General features: G+C 46.6%; 1 protein-coding gene across 2 annotated transcripts in view; it reads left to right on the forward strand.

Annotated features, from left to right (window-relative positions):
* The first annotated feature begins 14329 nt into the window (after positions 1-14329).
* BTC (betacellulin) overlaps positions 14330-26339 on the forward strand; it is an 81291-nt gene continuing 69281 nt past the window's right edge. The window contains exon 1 of one of the 2 annotated variants that reach the window (XM_029599932.1): positions 14330-14454. In XM_029599932.1, coding sequence (XP_029455792.1) covers positions 14415-14454 — 40 coding nt within the window. In that variant the 5' untranslated portion in view covers positions 14330-14414. Of the gene's footprint in view, positions 14455-14565; positions 14686-26339 lie in introns of those variants that run through there. The other variant, XM_029599939.1, reaches the window with a different exon arrangement.

Here is a 26339-nt window from a genome sequence, read left to right on the forward strand (position 1 = left end):
GCGGATTTGAATCGTCTTGCTGCCCTGCAAGCTCCCTGTGTCAATTAAATGCTCTGCCACCATCCCCAGCGGCCTCCGTACTGGCACCCGACTCTGGCCGAGCGGTCATTTCTCTGCCAGCCCTGCCTCGCTACTCTGGGGATCCCAAACAGTGTCAGGGATTTTTAAACCAATGCCACATGCATTTCACTCTCCAAGAAATGTTGTTCCCAAATGATTTGGTCAAGACGACCTTTATTTAATCTCTTTTGGATGATAAGGTGCTGGCATGGGCCTCCCCTTTGTGGAAGCGCTCCAACCCCATGCTTTCCAATCTTCCTCAATTTGTGTCTGCCTTTAAGCAAGTGTTTGAGGAACTGGGCAGGCTTCCAGCGATGGGATCTGACCTTCTACAGCTACGTCAAGGAACTCATTCTCTCACTGATTACGCAATAGAATTCCGTACCCTGGCAACGGAATTGAATTGGCAGGGAGACAGTCTGCATGCTATCTTCCTGGAGGGATTGGCTCCCCGAATTAAAGATGAACTTGAGTGTGGGAGCTTCCCCCATCCCTCGAAGGCCTCATTGATTTAACAGGGAAGATTGACAGGCGACTCCAGGAATGGTCCCGGGAGAACCGTTCCGCTCACAAGAACCGCCCCAAGGAATTTCTTCCCAGCGATCACTCTTTGCTGTCCGGAAACTCATCAGAGGAACCCATACAATCGAGTCGTTCCCACATCACAGAGGAGGGAAAATCTCGTCGTCATCAACTAGGCTTCTGCCTATACTATGGGAACTCGGATCATTTGTTACCCCAATGTCCGAAGAAGGGCGTTACCCCTCGCCGAGAGGCTTTGGGGTCGATAGCTCTGGGGCTCACCACGGCATCCCCTCTATTTCTTTTGTCAGCCACCTTGGAGCAATCTTCCACCTATTTTTCCACCCAAGTGTTGGCAGATTCTGGCACCGGGGGAAATTTCATTCATCAAGATCTCATGGACCAGTACCAGATATCCACATGTCCTCTGACAGCCCCGCTTGCCCTTTCCTCCGTCCACGGAGACTATCTTCCCGGTCTGGTGACCCAAACCACATGTCCTCTCATGATGAAGATCGGACCAGATCATGCAGAATTTATTTCCTTCTATGTTCTCCCTAAGGCTGTAAAACCAGTTATTCTGGGGTTACCCTGGCTACAGAAGCATCAACCCCAGTTTGATTGGGCCTCAACCAATCTCATCCAGTGGGGCCAACAGTGCTCGGAATCTTGTGTAGAACCAGTAGTTTCCTCATTCATTGGTCAGGGCCACCACTCTTCCTAAACTCTCTCTTCTTCATAAAAGATCCCAGGGAACTCAGAACAGCTCTTGCTCTCTCCGAAGGAACGTCTTAAAGGCAGTCTTCACGCATTTAAGGCAACAGTTATCACAAAGAATAGCCGAGAATGAAGCCTTTGTAAAGGAACATAATCGAGCCATGAATGGGTTTATCTCCCTCCTGACCTACAAGGAGGAGGAGATCCAGAGTTTGCATGCCCTTCTGCCACTAGAGAAGTATGAGGGGCTTCTCTCTACTTCATTGAGGACACCAGTTGCCCCTCGAAGTAGTTCCGAAATGGTTCTTTCTCAGAGCCTTGTGGGATCCCAGCCCACAATTCCGCAAATGCGACTGTCCATGTTACTCTATGTTACATATATGCAGACCTCAGTGGACCTTGCTGTCCCAGTGGCAGCAGGCCACCCAGGACCTCCATGTGTGCATCCGTGTTACTCCACCTCTCTGGGACTCTGTGTCTTGGTAGGGGAGTCTTTCCAATTTGGAGCAGGGGGGTACCTTTTCAAAATCCCCTTGCCCAAATTGTACTATCCATGGATGTGTCCAACCTAGGCTGGGGTGCCCATGAGGAAAGGCTCCACACCCAGGGCCTGTTGTCCACTCAGGAAGCTCAGTGTCAAATTAACTTCCTGTAGCTTTGTGCGATCCAGTATGCCCTTTGGGCGTTCAGAGATCAGCTAGCCAACAGGGCAGTCCTAATCCAGACCAACAACCAGGTGGCAATGTGGTACAACAACAAGCAGGGAGGTATGAGGTCATTCCTCCTGTGCCAGGAGTCGGTGCAGATTTGGTCTTGGGCTCTGTCCCGGGGTATGGTGTTCCAAGCCATGTTTCTGGCCAGGATGGAGAATGTGGTGACAGACAGGTTGAGTTGCACATTCCGGCCCCTCGAGTGGTCCTAAATCAGGCAGTGGCAGATCAGATCTTCTGTCTCTGGGAAACTCCGAACATGTATCTGTTTGCACCCCCCTGCAACAGGAAGGTGGATCAGTTCTGCTCCCTGCACCGAGAGGACGGCAAATCAGCCTCGAATGCCTTTGCTCACCATTGGGGCAAAGGCCTTCTGTGTGCGTATCCTCCGATCCATCTGGTGATGAAGACTTTCCTGAAGCTTTGACAGGACAGGGGGGACTATGATTCTCAAAACCCCTCACTGACCAAGATAGATCTGGTTCCCTGTTCCTTCAGGATCTCTCCCTCCGGGAACCGATCAATCTGGGGACTTCCCCAGACTTCATCATGCAGGATCAGGGCAGGCTGTGACACCCCAACCTCCAGGCTTTGTCCCTGACAGCCTGGATGTTGAGTGGTTAATTCCGCAGCCCCTTGACCTATCTGATGAGGTGTCTCAGGTCCTGGTGGCTTCCAGGAAGCCTTCCACTAGGAAGTCTTATAACCTAAAATGGAGGAGGTTTTCCATGTGATGTGAGCATTATGGCATGGATCTGTTCTCCTGCTCCACCTGGAGACTGCTTGATTACCTCCTGCATCTCTCAAATTCTGATGTAAAAACCAACTCTGTTAGGGTACACCTGAGTGCTATTGGTGCCTACCACCAGGCTGTGGATGATTTGCCCATCTCTGTGCAGCCCCTGGTGGGGTGCTTCATGCAGGATCTGCTTCAGTTGAAGCCCCCCCCCCCCTGCGGTCTCCTGCTGTGTTTTGAGACCTCAATGTGGTGTTGGCTCAACTCATGAGGGCTCCTTTTGAACTACTGCGCTCCTGTGACCTCAAGTACCTGACCTGGAAGGTCATGTTTTTGGTATTGGTCACATCAGCGCATACAGTCATTAAGCTTCAGGCCTTGGTGACATATCCACCCCATACGAAGTTCTTTCATGATAAAGTGCGCAGAACTACCCCAAGTTCCTGCCTAAGGGGTGACGGATTTCCATCTTAACCAGCCTAAGAAACCCGGAAGGGGAGAGGCCGATCGCGTCATCGTCTCGGCCGCGGTGCAGCCCGACAGCAGCATCTCAGCCAGGTCTTGGGTGCGAGGAGGCAGTGAAGAAACTGGGACCTGCCTCCAGAAGGGCTGTGGCTAAGTGAGGAGGACCGATTGCGAGTTCTGCAGCCAGCCGATGGAACAGTACCCCTTCCTCTAGGCTCCCTCTTCCGAAAATCAGAAGGACCCGGGTACTCCATTGCCTCTCTCCAGCCCCGGACCTCTGCATTGCCTGACTACTCCATTATCTCTCTCCAGCCTCGGACCTCTGCATCGCCTTACTACTCTGTTGCCTCTCTCCAGCCCCAGACCTCTGCATTGCTTGACTACACCGTTGCTTCTCTCCAGCCCTGGACTTTTGCTTCGTCTGACCATCCTTTGAGTCTCTCCTCGTCTAGACCTCAGCCTTGCTTGCCACTGCTTCCAGGTTGCCACCAGCCCTGATCCTAGCTTGCTTAAAGACGCCTCTTCAGCCTTTGTCCTGGATGTGGTTCATTCAGACTTCGGCCTGCTCTTGCTCGGGAGCCCTCTGTCAGATTCTGTTCCTATTGGCGCCCGGGTCTCCGGGACTGCGCCTCGTCGCGCCTCGTCCAGTACAGACTGATACCTATACTAGTTGCTGCCTCTGGGCTGACCTTGATCCACCCATCAACAACCACTGATGGATCTCACCTAAGTCCAGCTGGCCCCGGCACCCAAAGGCTCAACCCGCGGGGAACAAGGGCTGGCATTGTTGAAGCGCCAGTCGGTCTCCATCCATCAGCCCTCTCTGCCTGCCAACGGTGGGGACCCGTAGGATCCCTCTTACGGGTAGTGTCAACCCATCTTGGTCCAAGGGTCCACCTCCGGTGCAACAGATTGCAAAGGCCATGGACTCGGCAGAGCCGCATGCCTTCCAGGCTATTCCTGACCTGGCCTTAAAGGTACAAGAACAGAAACAGTTTCTCGAGGCTCTGGCCTCTTCCCTTGAGTGTCTGCATACACGGCTAGATACCATGTCCAGCAACTCAGTTCCAGCGACGGCTTCCTCTCCGCCACAGCCATCTACTTCCTCCTCCAGAGCCTTACTGGCCCTGCCAGCCCCACCACATTTCAACGGTGACTCCAAACTGTGCAGAGGGTTTATTAGCCAGTGCTACATGCAGTTTGCTCTTCAACCCTCCATCTTTCAAGATGAACTAACCAAGGTCACCTTCATCTTGTCTCGCCTAGAAGGGAAGGCGCTGGCATGGGCTTCTCCCTTGTGGGAGCGATCGGACTCACTCCTACGGGAACTGTCTCGGTTCGTGGCCGTGTTCCGACGAACCTTTGATGATCATGGGCGGCATGCCGTGGCAAGTACTAGTCTATTACACCTTCGACAAGGCCAAAGAAGCTTCTTCGACTATACCATTGAATTCTGGACTTTAGCATCTGAACTCGCTTGCCAGAAGGACTGCCTGTGAGCTATCTACCTGGACAGGCTTTCCCCGCAACTAAAGGATGAATTGACAGCACAAGAGCTCCCTTCCTCTCTTGAGGATCTTATTGATCTAATGGCTGAATTGACCATCATCTCCAAGAATGTCACCAGGAGAATCGGATGCCCAAGAAACCCTCTCAGGTCCGTTCCCACTTGCCACCTGCTACCAATCCTACTACTGGTGGGAATTCTGCTGTGGCCGAGACCGATGAACCCATGCAGTTGGGTCGTGGGCATCTGTCCCCAGAAGAGCGCCTCCGGCGGAGACAAACAGGCCTGGGTCTGTACTGTGGAGCACCCAGCCACCACCTACAGACTTTCCCAGTAAGTCTGGGAACTTCCCGACGTAAGTTCAGTTGGGGTCCTGAACTTGGGCGCAACGTCTCCGGCCCCTCAACTATCGGTGCCTGTTACTATAGTCTGGGACTCTCGATCATTTCCTGTCCTTGCTCTGGTAGATTCCGGAGCAGGTGGTAATTTTATCCTTAAAGACCTAGTTCAACTGATGGATATCAATACCTGTCCTCTCGAGACTTCCTTGTGCCTTGCTTCAATCTATGGAGAACCATTACCCGGCCGAATCTCCTTATCCACAGAGCCAGTTTGACTTCTCACTGGTGCTCTCCATTCTGACGAAATTGAACTTTTGGTTCTAGAGAAATCAATCCACCCGGTAGTTCTGGGACTACCTTGGCTCCAACGTTACTCCCCCCAATTCAATTGGGGGGTCTCTTTAGCTGACAGAATGAGACTCCACCTGTCACCAGACTTTTCTACATAAAGTTGCGCCCCCACCAGAGGTTCATCTGGTGACCACTTCTTCAGGCATACCTGCTCTCTATGCAGACTTCGAAGACATGTTCTTGAAGCAGAAGGCGGACCTCCTACTACCTCTTCGGAGATTTGATTGTCCCATTGATCTTCTACCTGGGACTACGCCCCCCCCCCCCCCCCCCGAGGGCGTACCTTTCCTCTGTCTCTTCCCGAGACCAAGGCCATGACGGAATACATCCGGGAGAATTTTGCGAAGGGGTTCATTCGCCCCTCTACCTCCCCTGCTGGCGCAGGGTTCTTTTTCGTCACAAAAAAAGAATGATCTTTAAGACCGTGTATTGATTACCGTGGTCTGAATGCAAACACCCTCAAGGACAAGTACCCTCTGCCCTTGATATCTGAATTGTTTGATTGGCTACATGGAGCTTCTATCTTCACCAAGTTAGACTTAAACGGAGCCTACAACTTGGTGCGTATTCGCCCTGATGATATCTGGAAGACTGCTTTCAACACCAGAGATGGGCATTACGAATATTTAGTGATGCCCTTCGACCTTTGTAATGCACCCACAGTTTTCCAGGTTCTCCAAGGACCTGGCAACGCACCGTACCGATGTTCATACCGTAGTTCAACGTCTTCGGGAGAACCATCTGTTCGCGAAATTGGACAAGTGCCTGTTTTAAAAATCCAGCTTGCCCTTTCTGGGGTACATCATTTCCCAACAAGGGTTCTCGAAGGATCCTGTGAAACTCAAAGGAATCCAAGATTGGCCACAACCCGGGGGCCTGAAGGCACTTCAACGGTTCCTAGGATTCACAAATTATTATTTATTTTATTTATTTATTTATTTTGGGCTTTTTTTATACCGACACTCATGATACCAATCATATCGTATCAGTTTACAATAAACAGCGGTGCAATAACATTATTTAACATTTATTTATTTAACATTTTTTATATACCGATAACCGTTTGCACATCATATCGGTTTACAGTTAACTTAGAACTGATCGGCAAAAAGGCCTTTACATGGAACAGTAACTGAAATTAGAACATGGGAAAACAGGAAATTAATAAACATGGGAACAGTAACTGAGATTAAAACATGGGAGCAGGAAACAGTAGACAAATCAAATAAAGGGGAAAACTGGTGTACAGAAATTAAGTTTACATAAATTTACAAGTATTTACAAAAAATAATCAGAGACAAATGCACATGGGATCTGTTAGCAATTATGAGGACGAATTGGCAGACGGGTAGGCTTGAAGAAAAAGCCATGTTTTGAGTTTCTTTTTGAATTTCGGGGTGGATGTCTCTGTGCGCAGGTCAGGAGGGAGGGAATTCCAAATGGTAGGGCCGGCGAGGGAAAAAGCCCTATTCATTGTGGAGAGTAGTTTGTAGGGTTTGATAGAGGGAGTGCGGAGGGTTCCTTGAAGTGCAGGACGGGTGGGTCTTGTGGAGGAGCGAGGAAGGAGAGGGGGGCAGAGCCAATGGAGGTTATTGTTGGTAATGCTCTTGTGGATGAGGGATAATGTTTTGTACAGGATGCGTGATTGAATTGGTAGCCAGTGGAGTTCGATAAGGGTTGGTGTGATGTGGTCTCTTTTTCTTGTGTTACAGAGGATACGGGCGGCAGCATTCTGTAGAAGTTGCAAAGGTTTGGTGTGGTTGGAGGGGAGGCCTAGGAGTAGGGCATTACAGTAATCGAGTCTGGAAAATATGATGGACTGGAGAACAGTGCGAAAATCTGAGAAGTGTAGGAGAGGCCTGAGTTTTTTTTATAGTTTGGAGTTTGAAGTAGCAGTCACGTAGGAGGGATTTGATGTAGGGTTTGCAGGAAAGTTGGTTATCAAGGAGAAAACCAAGGTTGTGGGTGTGTGAGTGGAAGGTAAGGGAGGAGTGAGATGTGGGGACAGGGGGAAGAGGGAGTTTAGAGGAAATAATGAGAAGTTCTGTTTTTTGAGGGTTGAGGGCAAGATGCATGTCGGTGAGGAGTTTGTTGATGGCGGTAAGGCATGAGTCCCAGGTATGGAGAGCGGACTGGAGGGAGTCAGAGAAGGGGAGGAGGATTTGCACGTCATCTGCGTAGATGAAGTGTTTGATGCTAAGGTTAGTTAGGAGGGTGGTGAGGGGAAGCATGTAAATGTTGAATAAGGTTGAAGATAGGGAAGAGCCCTGAGGGACACCTTGATCTAAACTAATAGGGTCAGATTCATAGTTATCAGAGAGGACTGTGAAAAGGCGATTTTGTAGGTAGGATTTGAGCCAGGCGAGCGCAGTACCAGTGATACCGATGCTACTGAGGACTAGTATGGTGTGATTAACAGTATCACATTAACAGTATCACATTAACATCAATGTGAACAATAGGCGAAGAGTGAAAAAATGAATTAAAGTTACAATAAAACAGGGGCACTTGAACTGGGAGGAGGAAAAGCCAGAGTCATGGCTAACATAGAAATAAATAATATCTAGTCTCAGAAATAAATAATATCTAGTCATATACTTAGGACTATAATAATCACTTGTACTCAAGACTGTAATATAACGTCAGAAGCCATGTCAGGGATGGGGAACGTCGACTGGCGGACCAAGGCGAATTATAGCAGTTGGGGTGGTCATAGATCAGGGAAGGCTTGTAGAAATAGCCTTCCCTATTACCGCCACTTTATACCGCACTACTCTACATTGGGGGCTCCTCTTACAGCTTTAACCCATAAGGGTCAAGACACCTGAAACTGGACCCCAGGGGCTATCTCCACCTTTCATCGCCTCAAAGAGGCTTTCTTAACAGGATCCTGTTTCCATCATCCAGATCCTGATCGCCCCTTCCTGGTTGAGTTAGATGCCTCCATGATTGGAGTGGGGGTGGTCCTGAACCAACACTCTGCTTCCGGATCCATGGTCCCGTGTTCCTTCTACTCGCACAAATTCTCCGCTGCAGAATAAAATTACAGCATTGGAGACCGCGAGTTACTCGCCATCGAGCTGGCTTTTGAGGAATGGCACCCATGGCTAGAGGGCGCTCAACATAAATTTACAGTGTTCACAGATTATAAAAATCTGGAACACTTGTGCCAAGCCCAACGTCTCAATGCCCGTCAAGCCCGATCGGCTCTGTTCTTTTCCAGATTTATCTTTGAGCTTCGCTACCGCCCGGCAGAGAAAAATCTCCGGGCAGATGCCCTATCACGTTCATTTGAACCTGAAGACAAACCCGATGAACCCGGTCATATTATTGACCCAGCCTACATTAGTCTTTCGGCTACTCATCCTGTTCCTACTGGGAAAATTGTGGTGCTCCGTCGTCTCCGTGAAAGAGTCCTCCGGTGGGCACATGACTCTAAGTTTGCCGGTCACCCAGGGCGAGCGCAAACCTTAGTGCTGCTCCAGCGGTTCGTCTGGTGGCCCACTATGGTCTCTGACACTAAAGCGTACGCCGATTCCTGCAGTACCTGCGCTCAACAGAAACCCCCAGTTGGGCAGCCTTGGGGTTTACTTCAGCCACTTCCAGCTGCCGAAGAACCGTGGACACATCTTTCCAGGGATTTCATGGTGGATTTGCCACCATCTAAAGGCCACATGGTCATATGGGTTACAATTGACAAATTCTCCAAAATGGCCCATTTCGTTCCATTACTGGGCCTACCATCTGCACCCAAATTGGCATGCCTGTTCTTTCGACATATCTTCCGACTACATGGCTTTCCAAAGGACATTGTTTCTGACAGAGGCCCACAGTTCACTGCCAGATATTGGCGCGCTCTTTGTAAAAGGTTTGGTATTAACATCATTTTAACAACAGCATACCATCCTCAAGCCAATGGACAAGCCGAGCGTACAAACCGCTCCTTGAAGGCCTTCCTCCGCGCATATATAAACAATCATCAGGATAATTGGTCTGAGCTTCTTCTTTGGGCGGAGTTCTCCCACAGCTCCCACATCGCTGCTGCTACAGGTACGTTGCCCTTTTCCATCGTCTAAGGAAACAACCACGACCACTGCTACCCATACCATTGTCAGTGCCTTCTCCTGCTGTGCAAGCCACTTTGGAACCAGACGAATCTTCACTTACGCCAAGCCGCTTCCTGGGCCAAGAGATCTGCTGACAGCCATCAGCGCTCAGCTCCTGAGTTCCTTCCTGGCCAGAAAGTCTGGTTAAGCACCCATTATATTCAACTCAAGATACCTTTTCAGAGGTTTGTACCAAGGTATATTGGACCTTTTACAATCATTTGTCGTGTTGGACCAGTAACTTACCAACCCTGGCTGCCGCCTACATTGGGAATCCACAATACATTTCACATATCACTCTTAAAGCCTGTGGTCCTATCCTGGCCTTCTCGAAAGGCTCCTGCACCTCCTCCGCTAGTCGCAGAGACCATCACCACTTATAAGGTCCACGAATTCCATGACGTCTGCCGTAGGGGCCGCCAGTGGGAATACCTCCTTTCCTGGGAGGGTTACAGCCCTGAAGAAAATTTGTGGGAGCCAGCCTGTAACATCATGGATAAGAAACTCCTCCTCCAGTTTCATCATGCCCATCTGGGCAAACCCAGACCTTCAAAGGGGGGGGGGCTAGAGGGGGGGGGGTACTGTTATGCGTGCTGGCAGCGGCAGACCCACAGAGAGACACCGTCCCAACTAGCGCTATGTGTCTCCCTAGGTGCGCGCCTGCACAGCTAGTCTTTAAATAGGACCCATGGCGGGAACCTGGCCGCAGCCCCGCATGATGACATTGGCGGAGCTCCGATATTTAAGCCCGGGCTCCGCTCTCTCAAATTGCCTTTGCAACGGGTCCCCTCGCTAGTCGACTACTCGTTGCTTCTTCGGCTCCTGGTTCCTGATCCTGATTGCCTTCATTCCAGTTTCCTTGTTCCTGTTCCTTCGTCTCTCCTTCGGATTGCTGACCTGGTTTGAACTCTGCATTGCCTGACTACTCCGTTGCCTCTTTGCAGCCCCGGACCTCTGCATTGCCTGACTACTCCATTGCCTCTCTTAAGCCTGGACCTCTGCATAGTCTGACTACTCTGTTGCTTCTCTCCAGCCCCGGACCTCTGCATTGCTTGACTATGCCGTTGTTTCTCTCCAGCCCTTGACTTCTGCTTCGTCTGACCATCCTTTGACTCTCTCCTCGTCTAGACCTCAGCCTTGCTTGCCACTGCTTCCAGATTGCTGCCAGCCCTGATCCCAGCTTGCTTAAAGACGCCTCTTCAGCCTTTGTCCTGGACATGGTTCATTCAGGCTTCGGCCTGCTCTTGCTCGGGCGCCCTCCATCAGACTGTGTTCCTATTGGAGCCCGGGTCTCCGGGACTGCGCCTCGTCCAGTACAGACTGATACACTAGTTGCTGCCTCTGGGCTGACCTCGATCCACTCATCGACAACCACTGACGGAGGCCACCTAAGTCTAGCCAGCCCCAGCACCCAAAGGCTCAACCCACGGGGAACGAGGGCTGTATTGGTGAAGCGCCAGCTGGTCTCCGTCCATCAGCCCTCTCTGCCTGCCGACAGTGGGGACCTGTAGGATCCCTCTTACGGGTAGTGTCAACCCCACCTCGGTCCAAGGGTCCACCTCCAGCACAACACCTGGCGCAGGAAAGCTGAAAAACGACCGTGGAAATGGTTTTCCAAAAGAAAAAACACAAGCTCCACAACCGTGAGATGACAGCTCCGCGGAAAAGAAGAGACTGAAGACGGACCCCACGTGGGTAGTGGCATTTTGGGCATGCTCAGTGTGCCAAAGTTTCTGGAAACTTTGACACAAGTTTTCCGTGCTGGGCTCCATCCGATGTCACCCATGTGAGGACTACCATCCTGCTTGTCCTAGGAGTATGTACTTTGCATGTCCTTTTCATATAAAATCTGTTATTTATAAATAATTTTTTAATATGTATGGGAAGGGGCTGTGTGGGGGGTGGGGGAGGATAAGGGTGCAGGACTGTAAGATCAAGCTAGGTTACCTGGTTCTTTTGCTCCAGGCTTGGTGTCAAATATCCTGAGATCCAATACTAAATCGCTGATATGAGAGAAAGAAGGCAGGTGCAGGGGGAATGAGGACAACTTATGCAAATTAGGGGAAGGGAGGGCCATGTCAACCCCCTCCTCCCCCCAGTGTCCAATCTTTGGGGCCGTTACAATATGCCTAGTGCACTCTTAATGAGCAGTTAGACGCGGGTAAAATAGGCGCTAATCAATCCCCTAATGCAATAAGGGGATTAACGTCTATTTTACCCGCGTCTAAGGCGGTGTGAATGAGATAGCGCTCATCACATGCAAATATATGTGAATGAGCCTATTACTCATTCACTCCCAATGCAAAAAGATAAATGTGTGTCTCAGACGCACATTTATCGCTCAGCTGAGTGCACTGAAAAGAAATACAGAAAAGTAGAAAAAACTAGAGATGTGCATTCGTCGTGGTTCAGGCCCCCCCCTCCCGAAACGGATTTTCCCCGAACTACGAGAAAAACTTGTTTTTCGGGTTTGTATGGGGGGACGGGTACATTTTATTTTTTAAAATAAAAAACCATCCCAAGGATTAAAATTTTGTATAATACAACCCCCCCCCCCACCATCCCGATCCCTCCCCAAGACTTACTAACATCCCTGGTGGTCCAGCGGGGTCCCGCGAGCAATTTCTCCCTCCATGCCGTCGGGCTGTCCGGTCTGCCTAGCATCAAAATGGCGCCGATAGCCTTTGACCTACCATGTGACAGGGGCTACCGGTGCCATTGGTCAGCCCCTATCACATGGTAGGAGCAATGGATGGAAGGCGCCATCTTGTGCTCCTACCATGTGACAGGGGCTGACCAATGGCACCGGTAGCCCCTGTGACATAGTAAGGGCAAAGGCTATTGGCGCCATTTTGATTACTGGCAGCCGATGGCCCGAGTGCAGGAGATCGCTCCCGGACCCCCACTGGACCACCAAGGACTTTTGGCAAGTCTTGGGGGACCATCCTGTCCCCCACAAGATGGCACCGGCCATCCATTGCTCCTACAATGTGACAGGGGCTGACATAGTAGGTCAAAGGCTATCGGCGCCATTTTGATGCGAGGTAGGCCAGAGAGCCCGATGGCACGGAGGAAGAAATCGTTCGCGGGACCCCGCTGGACCACCAGGGATGTTAGTATGTCTTGGGGAGGGATCGGGATGGTGGGGGGAGGTATATTTAATGTATTATGGTAGATTTTAATGCTTGGGGTGGGTTTTTTTGAGCTTTGTTTTCCCGTGTCGTTTTTTGGGCCCGTTTTGTTTTTCCTCATTTAGTTTTTGTTTGTTTTTCGAAAAAAATAACCGAGGAAAAACGAACTTTACCCCGAAGCGTCCGACTCAAAAAACGACCCCGTAGAAAAAAATTAAGCTCATCTCTAGAAAAAACTGCTTTTCTGTACTTCTTTTTTAAAGTAAAAAAAACAAACAAACCTCGGCAGACCGCCGAGTTATGAAGACCGACGCCGGTAAACTCGGCATCGGTTTTCATAGCCGGCTGTCTGCCAGTAATGAAAACGGCTGCCGATAAACTCGGGGCACCTTGCACACATTAAGAGAGCATACGCTTACTGTTCAGCACCCGCTTTCTACGCGCCTTTATTGCATCAGCCCCTCTGGTCTGTGGAAAAGCTGTCATTCCTACTGGTATCTGAAATTGAGAATAAAAAGGTTAACTAGCTGTTTAGCAACACAATAAAAGTACCTGTTTGTGAGAACAGTACAGCCTCTCCTATGTAACTGTTTTTATAACCTTAAGTTTGCTGTTACCTGCAGGTATCCTGTGCTGAAAGTAGGCTATGCCCCTTGCCCTTTACTAAGAGACTGTCAATAATACTGTGATGGTACCAGCAGGCAGCTCAGTCTATGCTCCTCTCAAAGATGGACCCTGTGCCAGTGCACCAACTGCATCCCCTTATCGCCCACCCATACCTTTTAGCTACAGCAGCCTATTTTGGAATAAGGTAGTTTCTTGTTTTCGTTTTTCTACGCAGTATGAACTGTGCCTATGTATACTTCAAAACTACAAAAGGCTTTAAGAAGAACCAAGTTTGAGATTGTGAAAACCTCTTGAAGGAGGGGATGGATAAAGCAGAGGTAAGAGTTGCTAAGAGAAAGTGAGAATCCACCTGCTGGATGCCAGCGAACTGAGGCTGAGGAACAGGATTTTGCCTTGTCATGTGATGCACACACCTGTCTGATTTGGTGTCTACTTTTGCCCTCCGGGTTGTTAAGCAGAACTTCGGAGAATACAGAAACAAACAAATCTTAACAAGAAGCACTGCAAGCCACAGTTTTTGTATTGGAATGAGTTTGAGAAGGGCTAAATGTGCTTTTGGGGAACCTCTCTTTTGTACACCTAAGCCCTTGGGAGAGCTCCTGCGACTAGGGCTTCTTGACTCAACCGGATTTAAGATTATAATGTCCATAGGCAGAATACTGGAAGTGGGGGGCTTTCATCATGAAAGAGCAGCGGGGCAGTCCCAGTTTTTTGGGCGCCTTCAGAAATGGGCGCCCTAGGCACTTGCCTATGTTGCCTGTGCCTAAATCAGGAGGACTTTCCTTTGCAAGTGTCTGGGCCGCTCACGGGAAGCAGGCGACAAGCAAACACTGTTTTCCTTTTTAGGTGAGCGAAGTGTGTAGTGTAGCCAAGTCAGCTTTGCCGCCCTCCCGCCTGCGAGCTTTGGCAGGAGGTGCTGGGCCGGGCCGAGGGAACGGGGGTTTCCCCGGTGGCCATGGAGGCGCAGGGGCGGGGAAAGGAGGAGGAGGAAACTTTGCAAAAGTGCAGCCAGGAGGAGCGGGGCAGCGGGAGATGAGCAGTGCTGGTCCCGGTGGCTCAGGCGTCCTGGCCCGGGGCTCGGCTGCGCTCGTGCGGGCGGGCGCGCGCGCGCGGCCTCCCCAGGCTTTCCTGGCCGGGCCCCATGGAGGCATGGGGCGCCCCTCTGTTGCTGCTGCTGCTGAGTAAGTAGCGACACCTCCGCCACCAGCCGGCCCAGGGAGAGGGAGCGCGTTGCTGCAATGGAGGGGCTGCGCTGGCACCCGCACCTGCTTCCCACCCTCCCCTAGTGCCACGAAGGTCCTTTCGATAGGGCCACGGCTGCCTCGGAGTGCAGGGCGCTGCTTCCTCCAGTCGCTTAGCCTTTCGCGCGATCATGCCCCACACAGGAGCGCCGAGGGGAGGGACTTTGACAGGTGAGAGAGGTTATTAGACCCGCGCAGGAAGGAGAAACCGGGGGCATTGGGCCTCTTCGGTCTTGCATGCTCGGTGCTATTTACCGCTGTAGTGGAAAAATATTTAGATAGCTGGTTTGGTAGATAAAAGCAAAGATCTCTGCCTTTCATTCAGATTTTAATTTTATTTCTGAGTATTGAAGCAATTATCTCCCCTCTCCCTAGGCAGGGCATTTACTGACACCGCTTCTGCTAGGGCATCAGCAGAAAGTACTTGCCCTGTAATATAACATATGTAATAAATCGCCATGGCTAGACATGTTTGGATTGGTGGTATACGATTTTGGAGTATTACATTATTACTATTATAATTGAAAGTTAGATTCTGTATGTTTTAAGTGATCTCAACAGGATTGACCCTAGGTACATTAGTGGGAGAAACTGGACCTGATTTCCAGCTCATTACTCTAACCTCTGGGTCATCTTTGTCCCAGCTGTATTAACACTCTTAGATAAATGATTCAGTCTAACATGGTATTCTGCCTTATAGTAGTGTTAAGTTTGTGAAAGCCCTTCCTGAGCTGTTTAGTCACTGGCATCAGTATTGGTGTCAGTACAGTACATCTGTGTTTAGCTTGGTCAGAAAGTGCAGGGCAATGTGTGCAGGTAGAGCATGGATAAATATAGCATAAGTGAACAGCTCAACACTAAGGGAGAAATTAAAAAGTGACATGTTACTATGTAAAGGATATATGTCTGATACCAAAAAGAGGAATGCATTTTGATATTTTATTTTTGTCAACTTATCGTACTTGGAATATTACATAGTAGAATGAAAAGGAAAGGCAGTCTAGGAATAAGACCAAAAGAGGAAGGAAGAAAAAGACATGTTGATATTTTTAGGAGCCTTGCTATTGTTGCTTTAACAACTGCAGTTTGGCTCATAAATGTTTGCTGCACTAGTGTGGAATAGGCTTATATTTTTAAAAGATTTATTTTCAGCATATTTACAGTCAGTCATTTGTATATGATTAGCAGTTGCTAGGAGTGCTACTGTAATTCGTGTTTTATTTTTCATTCATATTTGGTGGCACTGGTATCGGTGACCCAAGTTTGTAGCCCCCAGAGCAAGTACACTTAATCTGTCTCCATTGCACATTCCCTGTGTGCAGTTTGAACATATAGTTTCTGTCTTTATTCGCAAGCAGAGGAGGCCACTTTGTCATCTCCAAACTGTATTAACAGGTATAACAATTAAGAGGCTTACTGTGCATAAACTGAAGGTAGCAGCCACCAGCAGAGTCTGTGCCACTGAAATAAATCAGGTAAAATGAGGATAATCCTGCAGGCTTGGCCAGATTAATTGCTGAATCACATACACCAGAGCTTCTCAATCACTGTGCGCACTGGTGTGCCGCAGCAAGATCTGTGCTTTGCTGTGGTAGTCTCCCTTCCCCCTCCACCATAGTGTTGCACTGCAGCAGAGGCATTGTTAGCACCAGGCACAGTCTTAAGCTTAGTGCCCCGAGTCTTCAGCGGCCCCATTTGTTTTTCAATCCCAGCTGGGCCCAGGCTGAAGCAAGAAGGTTGCTGAATGGGCCTGAGCCACGCAGCTGAAGAAAGAAGGTTCCCGGTCGCGTCTGGGCCATGTGGCCAAAGAGAAAGTGTTGCCGCGTACAGTCCCATGCCACACAGCCAATGAGAGAAGGTTGATCCACGTGGTGGAAGAGAGGAGGCTGCGGCAGGGCTAAAGAGTAGAGACTGCTGCTACCAGCAAAATGCACATGGATGGGGGGAGTGGGGGGGAGAGAGAATGTGAGAGCTTCTGTGAGTGAGTGTGAGCAATAGCATATGCAAGAAGTTGTATGTGTGCAAGAGGTGTGTTTGTGAGCAATAGCATCTGTGAATGTTTGGGTGTGAGTGAGCAATAGCATGTATGAGAGCTTGTGTGTGTGTGTGAATGTGAGTGATGTTGCATGGGTCCAAGGAGACAGCTGCTGTTGCCTGCACATCCCAGAGGAGATAGTCTATGTGTGAGTGTGAGAGAGAGAGATGGTTTGGGACCCTGCTTGTGTGTGGGCCTGTGTGTGAGAGAGATAGAGAAAGAAATTGGAAGTCTACTTGTGTGTATGTGCCCAAGAGAGATTGAGAGCCTGCTTGCATGTGCGCCTGTGCGAGAGAGATTGGGAGCCTACTTGTCTGTGTTCCTGTGTAAGAGAAAGAGAGATTAGGAGACTGTGTGTGTGCCTGTGAGAGAGAAAGAATGGGAGTCTGCTTGTGTATGTGCCTGTGAGAGAGAGAGAGGGGGATTGGTGAGTGCCTGTGTGAGAGAGATAGATTGGGAGCCTGCTTGTCTGTGTGTGCCTGTATGAGAGAGATTGGGAGCCTGCTTGTATGTGTGTATATGCCTGTGAGAGAGAGAGATTGGGAAACTGCCTTTGTGTGTGGCTGTGAGAGTGAGATTGGGAGCCTGCTTATGTGTGTGTTCCTGTAAGAACAAGCAAGTGAGAGTGAAAGATTGGGATCCTGCTTGTGTGTGTGTGTGTGTGTGTGCGTCTATGAGAGAAAGAGAGAGAGAGATTGGGAGCCTGCTTGTTTGTGCCTGTGTGTGTGAGAGAGATTGGGCACCTGCTTTTGTGTGTGTGTGCTTGTCAAAGAGAGCAAGAGATTGAGAGCCTGCCAACCTACGTGTGTGTGCCTGTGAGAGAGAGAGTTTGAGAACCTGCTTTTGTGTGTGCTTGTGAGTGAGAGATTGAGAGCCTGCTTGTGTGTGCCTGTGTGTGAGAGAGATTGGGAGCCTGCTTCTATGTGTGCGAGCTAAGATTGGGAGCCTGCTTGGGTGTGTGCTTATGAGAGAGAGAGTTTGGGAGCCTGCTTGTGTATGTGCCTGTGAAAGAGAGAGATTGAGAGTCTGCTTTTGTGTGTGCCTGTGTGATAGAGACTGGGAGCCTGCTTGGGTGTGTGCCTGTGTGAGCGTGCATGTCTGTGAAAGCTTATGTGTCATATACAAGCTCTCGCAGGCACACACACTCATAATGTGTCTAAGAGGGAGAGAAAGGGAGTGTGTGAGCATAGGCAAGAATAAGAGAGGGAGTGTGTAAGAGAATGAATGTTATTGAGGGAGTGTGTGAAAGAATGAATGTGTTAATGTGTGTGAGAGAGAGAGAGAGAGAAGATAAATTTGGTGTGGCCCTCCCTCCCTAATCCACAGCACTCTCAGGGTGACTAGAAATCAAAAGATCCCAGGTATCCTTATTATTTGAATTATTTGGTGGATGTTGAAGTTTCTTCTGTTTTGAAATATTTTGTTGGTGTTTTGGAAAATTTCTAACACATTTTTAAAAATTATTTCATCTTTTTTGGCTGGTTTTTTTTACATTTTTTTATTAGCATGATTTTAAAATTATGAATGCTTTATGTGTTGATTTTATGGCTTGATATTTTGTGAGGAATAATTATATTTCTGTTTTTCCAATGCAGTGCATAATACAGTTGGGCTTGTGGTTTACAGATCAGTTTTGGCACATTTCTATTTATACTTTATGGTCTTTCTATTTTGTTTTGGTGAGGGTAACGTTGTGTAACATTAATACCTGTGAAAATGAATGTACTTTTCAACACTAGCTTTTATGGCATTATGGTCATCCCTTCTTCATTTCTATTTAAACAAAGGTTTGCTCTTTATTAATTTCACCTGCATGCAGAAAGCAATTTTGAATGTTATTGCTGAAAATAATTTTTCATGCACTTTATTTTCACTGCTGTAATAGAAATTAGGCGATTATTTTAAGCAAGTCAATGTTTCCTTTAAGGATTGGGTTGCTGTGAGCATAAAAGTGATAAGCTTTTTGCATCAAAGAAAGTAGTGCAAACCAATCCTTAAAGGGAACACTTAGCGTTGGGGAGAAGGAGATTGGGATTGGATTTTGAGAGGAGTTGGGTTTAGAGAGAAAAAGAGTGCTGTTAGTGTTGGCCCTTGAGGAGGGAAGGAAATGCTGTTCAATTAAGTTAAAAGTACATTTCCTGCCGTTTTCACAGTCACATGACATGTGACATTGTAAAATTTGGTTGGGTGCGCCATGAAGATCAAGCAAACTTGAAAGTGTGCCCCAATATAAAAAAGGTTGAGAGCTCTGACATTGACTGAAAACACCAGGCAGACTCCCAGGCATCCCTGCTGCCCAGTCAGAAGTTAACCCTTTAGAGCCGGTCTCAGAGCTGAAGCTGTGAATGTGTAGGCTGACCACCAGTTGGCAGTATAACAGGAAAGAAGAAACTAAGCAGAATAAAGCATGATTAGGGACAGGAACAGGTTGCTATGGAAGCAGGACAACAGAGAACAAACAGCATACCTGTGGAGACAGGAGGATACTCACTTTAGTTTAAGAGACTTCATGCCATACAGACAGTGTGCTTCCTTCTGCTGGAGGAATTTCATTTGGGGATGTTAATATCTAACTAGATGACATGCTTCATTGTTTCTAAGCTTGGCTCCAATTTATTCACGTCTATCCAAAAATTTCAGTGATTTATAAAGAAAGTAAAATTACTCCTGGTGTATGCTTGGCATTAGAAAGTTCTGCATGTAATCATTGATGTGAACATCAATCGTAATTTTTTTCTCCTAGTCTTGTAGTGTAATGATCAGAGCTGAAGCTTGGGAAAACTGTGCTTAAGTACCCTTACCTGCTACTCATTGCAGTTTTAAGCAAGCAACAATCTCGTTTTGTTCAAACTTAGTTATAATCTCTTTGTGGCAGGAGGACTGAAATCATGCAAATTAATTTATATAGTATTATTTACATTTTCTGCTTTTGTAATGACCAGCCAGTTGATCACGTGGTACATTTGTGATTTCTGTTCTTGATTGCTAGATGCTTGGCTGTATTTACTATTTAAAGTGCTACTTCAACTTCGCCTGCTTAGGTCAGCCCCGTTTGTAAGATGTATTGCACTAAAACATAGTGCTATAAACCCCAAAAGGAGAACATATCTTAGTCTATAACAGCTGTCTTTTTGTTCTGCAAACTCCTAGATGAATAAACTGATTTTTACAAGCTAGGTGCTTGAAGAAAATCTCAGGATCTGTAGATTTTTATAAACATTATGTTAAAAAAAAACAACCAAAAAAAAAACCAAACAGTCCTGTGTTGCAGTTTTGTAGATTTTAGTTTCAGCAGCAGATAGCATTAACTTCCAGCCAGCAGTTCAATAAAAGTACAGTATATGTCAAGATTTGTATTACCACATCATTTTGAAACAAAATTTGAATCGTGTTGAAATGCTGGATCAGACTCTTAGTATATTCTTTCAGTCTTTATTCTGACGGTGTGTTGCAGTGTTCATTTCCCACGCTTATAGTCTCGACTTCCGTTTTCAAAGTTCCTGGCATACAGCTGTGTGTAAGGTAGCGCTTGGCATCTAGTGCTGTCTGTTATCCTCCATGAAGCAAAGTCTCGTTTCTGCACCACTGTGCACACACAGCTGCTGCAAATCTCGCTGGTATGTCTTTACACAAATATACTTAGGAAACGAGATGAAAGGACCAGTAGGATTTTTATCATCTGGCAAAGGGAAGCAGCATTCTTAGGATGTTCTGCAGGAACTGATCTGTTGACTGGCTCTGAAGTGCTGGAGATAAATGCTGATACGCAAAAAGATCTACTCCCTCTTGTTAAACAGTTAGGCCTGAGCTTACCTTCATGCATTAAGTAAATTGTATTCAGAAGTCTAAAGCAATTAAAATCCAAAGAGCCCAGTTCATGAAAAGATTGTGTTGGTTTATTTATTTATTTATTTTGACTTTTTATTCTCTTTTTGGAAAGGAGCCTTCTTATAAACTGGGCTCCTGGGAGATTCTTGGAGGTTCCCCAGAGTAGGCCTGGCTCCCAGTTGTCCACCCTTCCTGCAGAGGGACGAGGGTGGTGTCCTATCACATGATATATAGCTGCACCTGCCATTTCTGCCTCGGCTTACTTGTGCCTCCAGGAGAGGAAGCAATTTTTTTTTTTTGTTTATTTTGTAGAGCTTTATAAGGATTTATTTTTGTTTAATTAGGAGCTTGCTGATGTTCCCAAGGGTTTGCCTTTGTAGCAGATGGCCTTTCACTTTTAAGGTGCTCTTTACAGGAAGTGCTGGAGACCCCCTTATCTCAATGCCGACTCCCATCCTGTCATTAAGTTACACACACATCTTTCCTTTTCCAGGAAAATTATGCATGTAAGTTCCATGGCATTGGAAAAGAGGGGCATATGTTAAACGTATCAGATGCAGCCGGATGGCATCTGTTCCTGTATACCATTCCACATAAGCATGTATTTTTTTTGTATGCCAGAGAATTTATATCTGTAAACCGACCAGCAATGGAAAGTTTGCAACCATAAGATGAAAGAAAAACACGTGGACATATTTATTGCTATATTCTATAAATATTAGGGGCTGCAGGTGAGCACTGTGGCACATCTGCGTATATGCTCACCCAGCACAGTGGCGAGATCAGCATCATAGTCACTGTGGGGCCACTGATGACGGCGGCAATGGAAAAGCTGAGGCCAGTGGGGCCCCACTGGCAACAGAAAGATGAGGTCAATACTTGGAGGGAGAGGGGGAGGAGGGAAAGAGAGATGGGGAGAAGAGGTAAGAGGATTACCAGAGTAGTAGATTGCGTAGGAGAGAATAGGGGGTCTCGAGGTGAAGGTCGAGAGGAGAGAGAAGGGAGAAGGGAGAAGGGAGAGGGGAGGGATACCTCTCTCACACACACACAGCCCACCTTCCCCACTCTCCCAACTTCTAATCCCTGCCCCATCCACATCCACACACCAAAACCCCTTTTCTCTACCCATCTAAACCTACCTTCACACACAGTCAGAAGAGCATAGTGGGCAAGGACAATCACCAGGCTGACTTCCACAGCAGGAAACCATTGGATTTGGGAGCATAGAAACTGATTGAGCACCCGCTCCCTCAACGCACGCCGATTCACCTCTCCTGGGCACCCGATTTAATATTTAAATCAGGCGACTCGGTAAAAAGGAGGCACTAGAGGAAACTGTGCACCCCTAGCGTCTCCTCGGCAGCAGGAGCCCAGGAGAGGTGGCAGTCAAGTTAGGAAAATGGCTGCTCGTTAATTGAGCGTCCATTTCCTAACCTGACCATCGGCACACTTTTGTTTTTTTAAATTCTCCAATTTTGGTTCCTCTGACTCAATATCGCAATGATATTAAATCAGAGGAACAGAAAAACAGTATTTTCTGCTTTTCTTTAATTTTTTTGGGCTCCTCAAGAATTAACGCCTGCTCTGGGCAGGCGTTAATTTTTGCAGATTAAAATGTGTGCGTTGGGTGCACATTTTTTTTTAATCAGGAGAAACAGGTAATAGTCTCATCAACATGAATTTACATGTGATGAGTGCTATTGCTTATGCACTCGACTGGATGCACGTTTTGGACGCGCTAACCCCCGTTTTTCATCGGGGTTATGGACTTGTGTCCAATTGCGTGTTGAGCCGTGCACTGTAACCAGCGCACGGTATTGCGTGGGCCTGAAAGACTGGTGTAGCAGGAGTCAATGAAAGAAAATTATCAGGTAAGTGTAATTTAACCTTTTTATGACTCACACTTTGGATGCATTGAAATTTGAAATGTGGAGTGCTTGGTCGTTGGTTGCTGTACTGTAGGTAATTCTCTTTTTAAGGGTTTTTTTGGGGGTTTTTTTGCCTTTTGAGTAAAACTTTACATGCTTTATTGCTGGCAGAAGTCTAAAATGGTTGATTATCCACAGGCGACCTAAAATGTTTGCTTAGCCGCAAAAAGCTTAAAAGTTTTCTTGCATATTCGTAAAAAGTTTAAAATAACGTAACGAAAATTCCATCAGAAATTAAAAAAGTTATTTGAAAAGGCTGATGTGCTTGAATAGCCTCAAAAGCATGAATGGTAAATATTTTCCTCCAAAATCTAGAATTGTAGAGCAAGCTGCAGGCCTTGCCTGGTTGCACACATTCTACGGTCCTTATTTAGCTTCACTCAAATGGCGAGCTTGATTATCAGTCCACAAGCCTGTCTGTTGGCAATGATGCAGAGTTTTGTAGGCTACATCCGGCATCTTAAGGAAACAAAATGCCACCTCTCATGGCCATCAAAACTGGAGCATGGAAAAATGATACAGTGATTCAGGGTTACAATAATTATGGCACAGTGGAAAGCCGTAGCATGACGGTTTGGTTAAGAACCAGCAGTTAAGCGGCTTCTGCATCCGTTGTGTGCACGGTGAGAATGATGAAACAAAGGCTTTTTTTCGGGACTAGTGGCTTGGGAATGTGTCATTCATATAAACAATTTAAATGGCAAAGCTCTTACAAAACTGAACGAAAGAGAACCTGCAGAAATTGTCTTTCCCTTTAAAGCGGTTTTCAGCAAAAGCACCTTAAACGGATGTTCTTTATACAAAGAATGTCATTTTTTCTTCGGTGCTCTTTCTACTGATAATGTTTATGTGTATGCAGGAGGCAGTTTCAAAGGGGATTTACATTTGTTGTTCTCAAGCATTTTACTGAATGTATGAGCTTGAATAAAGAATTTTGTAATACCAATTAGTAATATATTGTGGTAAGATTTGTGGGCATACTCTAACATTTTCACATGTGTTTATGTGTGTGTGTATGTATGTATATATATTTAGAGTTACTGTTCTTCACAGTTGATATCTCTGAAGTGTTTGTGCAGGTTAGATTAACCCCTAGTCTTTAAGCCAATGGTTTCCAAACTATTGATCCTACTACTAATGCCAGTAATAAGCAGTGGCTATTCTCCTAGGACAAGCAGGATGGGAGTCCTCACACATCATCTGATGGAGCCCGGCACGGAAATCTGCTACTGCATCGCGGAAAAGAAGAGACCTCGCATGGATGCACGGATAGCAGCAGGCTGGGCATGCTCAGTCTGCCACTCAAAGTTTCTAGAAACTTTGATAAAAGTATTCCGTGCCGGGCTCTCTCGGGTGATGTCACCCACATGTGAGGACTAACTTCCTGCTGTCCTAGGAGAACACCTGTTACAGGTAAGCAACTGTGCCTTCCCTAACTCAATTTGATTAATAGCAGTTTGTGGACTTCTCTTCCAAGAACTTGTGCAAACCTTTTTTTAAGCCCAGTTACACTGACTGCGTTGAGTGAAAAATAATTTTCTACAATTTGTTTTAAATGTGCTACCTGCTAACTTCATGGAGAGCCCTCAAATCCTTGTATTATCTGAACTTATGAGATGTTTTTGCAAAGACTATGCCTCCATTGTATGGAAATATCTTGTGGATATCCTGGAAGCCCGAGTGATTGTGGCATCAGTAGGACAGGTTTTGGGAACACTGGCTTAAGGACTATTTGTGCTAGGTAAAGTTGGCTAAATAACAATGTCCTGCTTTCACGTCATTTTTTATGAACTTGTGGTTTAAGCTATAAAGTTTCCTCTTGGATTTTCTTTGCACACACTATTTTTATTGTACTGTTCAAGAGGCTGAGCTTTGTAGTGGAGCATTCCAAATTGAGCTATATAGGAGGGGTGGAAATTGTTGAAGTTTTTGTAAATTGTTAAATGAGTGTTAGCCTTCTGCCCAGATGAAAAATATCTCTATGTATCTGAGATGTGGCAGAGCTTTTTACTGATGGTATTTGTTGCTAGCTCTTGAGAGAATTATTTTTTGGGGGAGAGGTTGTTTTGGATACTATTACCAATGTTCCATTTTAATCTTCTTAGGGAATGTCTGATACATTCCTTCTTTTTTGGGTTGCTTTTTTTTTTTAAGTGGATATTGATTTCTCTAAAGAAACTGGTGACCTCCAAAGCTTTTCTTTAGTGTTCCAAATTTGACTTTCATCAAAAGCTAGCATAATATATCATACAGCACCACATTTTTGTTCTTAACGTGACAATTTTTTTACATTTAAAAACCTTGTCATATTTGTTCAGTTTTCCCTTCCTGAAGACCTCTATAAATTTTAAGTGAACAATCCTTTACATTAACACGTTAATTTTTTTGTGGCATTTTGAGGGGTTAAGGTCTTCTAACCTTGAAATCATTCCTATTCAGGTGCCTAAGGCAGTGTGTTAGAAAAGCTTAGGGTTAATTATCAGATTGGTTAAAGACATTCCATAAGTGTCATGAGTAAGTCCTGAATAGAGAGATGAGTTTCCTCTCCTGTGAATCTCTGCAGATGGTTAATTGATTATTTTCAGTCCACTTGTTCAAGGCATTGTGGGTTGGAGAAGCATCCCTTGATGTGGTTTTGGCAAGGAGATTCTTTCAGCCTGGATTATTTTCTTATCTGTTAATTGGGTTTCTCAGAGTTTGAACAATAATAGCCCAGGTGTCCTGCCCTGAATTATGTACCTATCTTATTTTATCTTCTTTTATTTATTTATTTATTTTTTTGAGGGGCCAGGATTTTCCTCATTTTTCTTTGGATTTCTAGGTCAATTAGAACCGGATTCTATTGGCTTTGGTGCTATAAGCTTTCATTCATTACTGTTCAGGTTTTCCCCCTCCCCCCCCCCTACATATTTTTGTAACGATGTCACCAAAGTGCCCTTTACTGTTACGCATCAGAGTCTTCACAGATGCTGTATGTATGATGTCAGACAGGAGTGTGGCGCGTTCTTTGGCACATCCTAGCTGGAGGGGGCTTGGCAGGGAGTGTATTTTAACAAAATCTCATGAGCCCACTTTGGCTTGCCTTCTTTCTTCATTTCCTTCATCCTGGAAGGTGAATGAGGTTCAAGGTCAGAGCCCTCCAGGAGGTAGAGAGATTTTTTTTGAGGTCCAAGGAGGATCCTGAAATTGAGAGAACCAAAAGAGATGAAGAACAGTGAAAGGCCCCATACTCCTTGTATTTCACTGAATATTTGCCTTAAGGTTTGCAGCGTGCATTTCTGGTTGGAGTCGGAGGAAGGACTGCCAGACTGGGAGATCTGTTTTCAGAGCTGCTGTTTGGAAGGGTTCACCAGAAACTCATCTGTTTTAGGAGAGTGTGCTTGTTCAATTACTGGACCACAGCACTCTGCACACCAGACAGCAGGTACCAAAAATGGGGGGCTGGGGGAGGGTCCCATTAAGAGCATCTCTGAGCCACTGGGCAGCGGAGGAAGAAAATCCCGAGTGTGTGAAGATTGTGCAGTGACTGTAACTTTTTGGCCTGTGTACTGCCTTTGTTTCTACAGTATGGATTGCATTGTTCTTCAGTGTGCACTCTGCTGATTTTATTCATCTGCATCGGTTATTCCAGTAAAGCTTTACTTTTGAACGCCGCCAGACTGTGTGGCAGTGTGTCGTTCTTACTGGTGTAAGCCTGGGACTGGGGTCCTAATCCTAGGAGTCTTGGGGCTTAAGCTGTTTTCGGTTCTTGGACCGTCCACTAGCCCCAAGTTTTGTCCAGGATTCCCTTTGGGAAAACCTGGAGGTGGAGGCAGAGTATTAGTGAGTTAATTTATTGTACTTGACTGATCGCCTTTCTATTAGAATGAATCAAAGCAATTTACAATAAAAAGAACAGGAGACAAAATACTATTGATTAAGAAAAATCTTCAGAATAAAAGAAAACATGACATCAGATACCTTTATAGCAGTACATAATTAAAAAAAACAAAGTCTTTGCAACAAAACAAGAGAAGATAGATTAATTTATCTTT

Source organism: Rhinatrema bivittatum, chromosome 1, assembly GCF_901001135.1.
Source record: "Rhinatrema bivittatum chromosome 1, aRhiBiv1.1, whole genome shotgun sequence".
Classification (NCBI taxonomy): Eukaryota; Metazoa; Chordata; class Amphibia; order Gymnophiona; family Rhinatrematidae; genus Rhinatrema; species Rhinatrema bivittatum.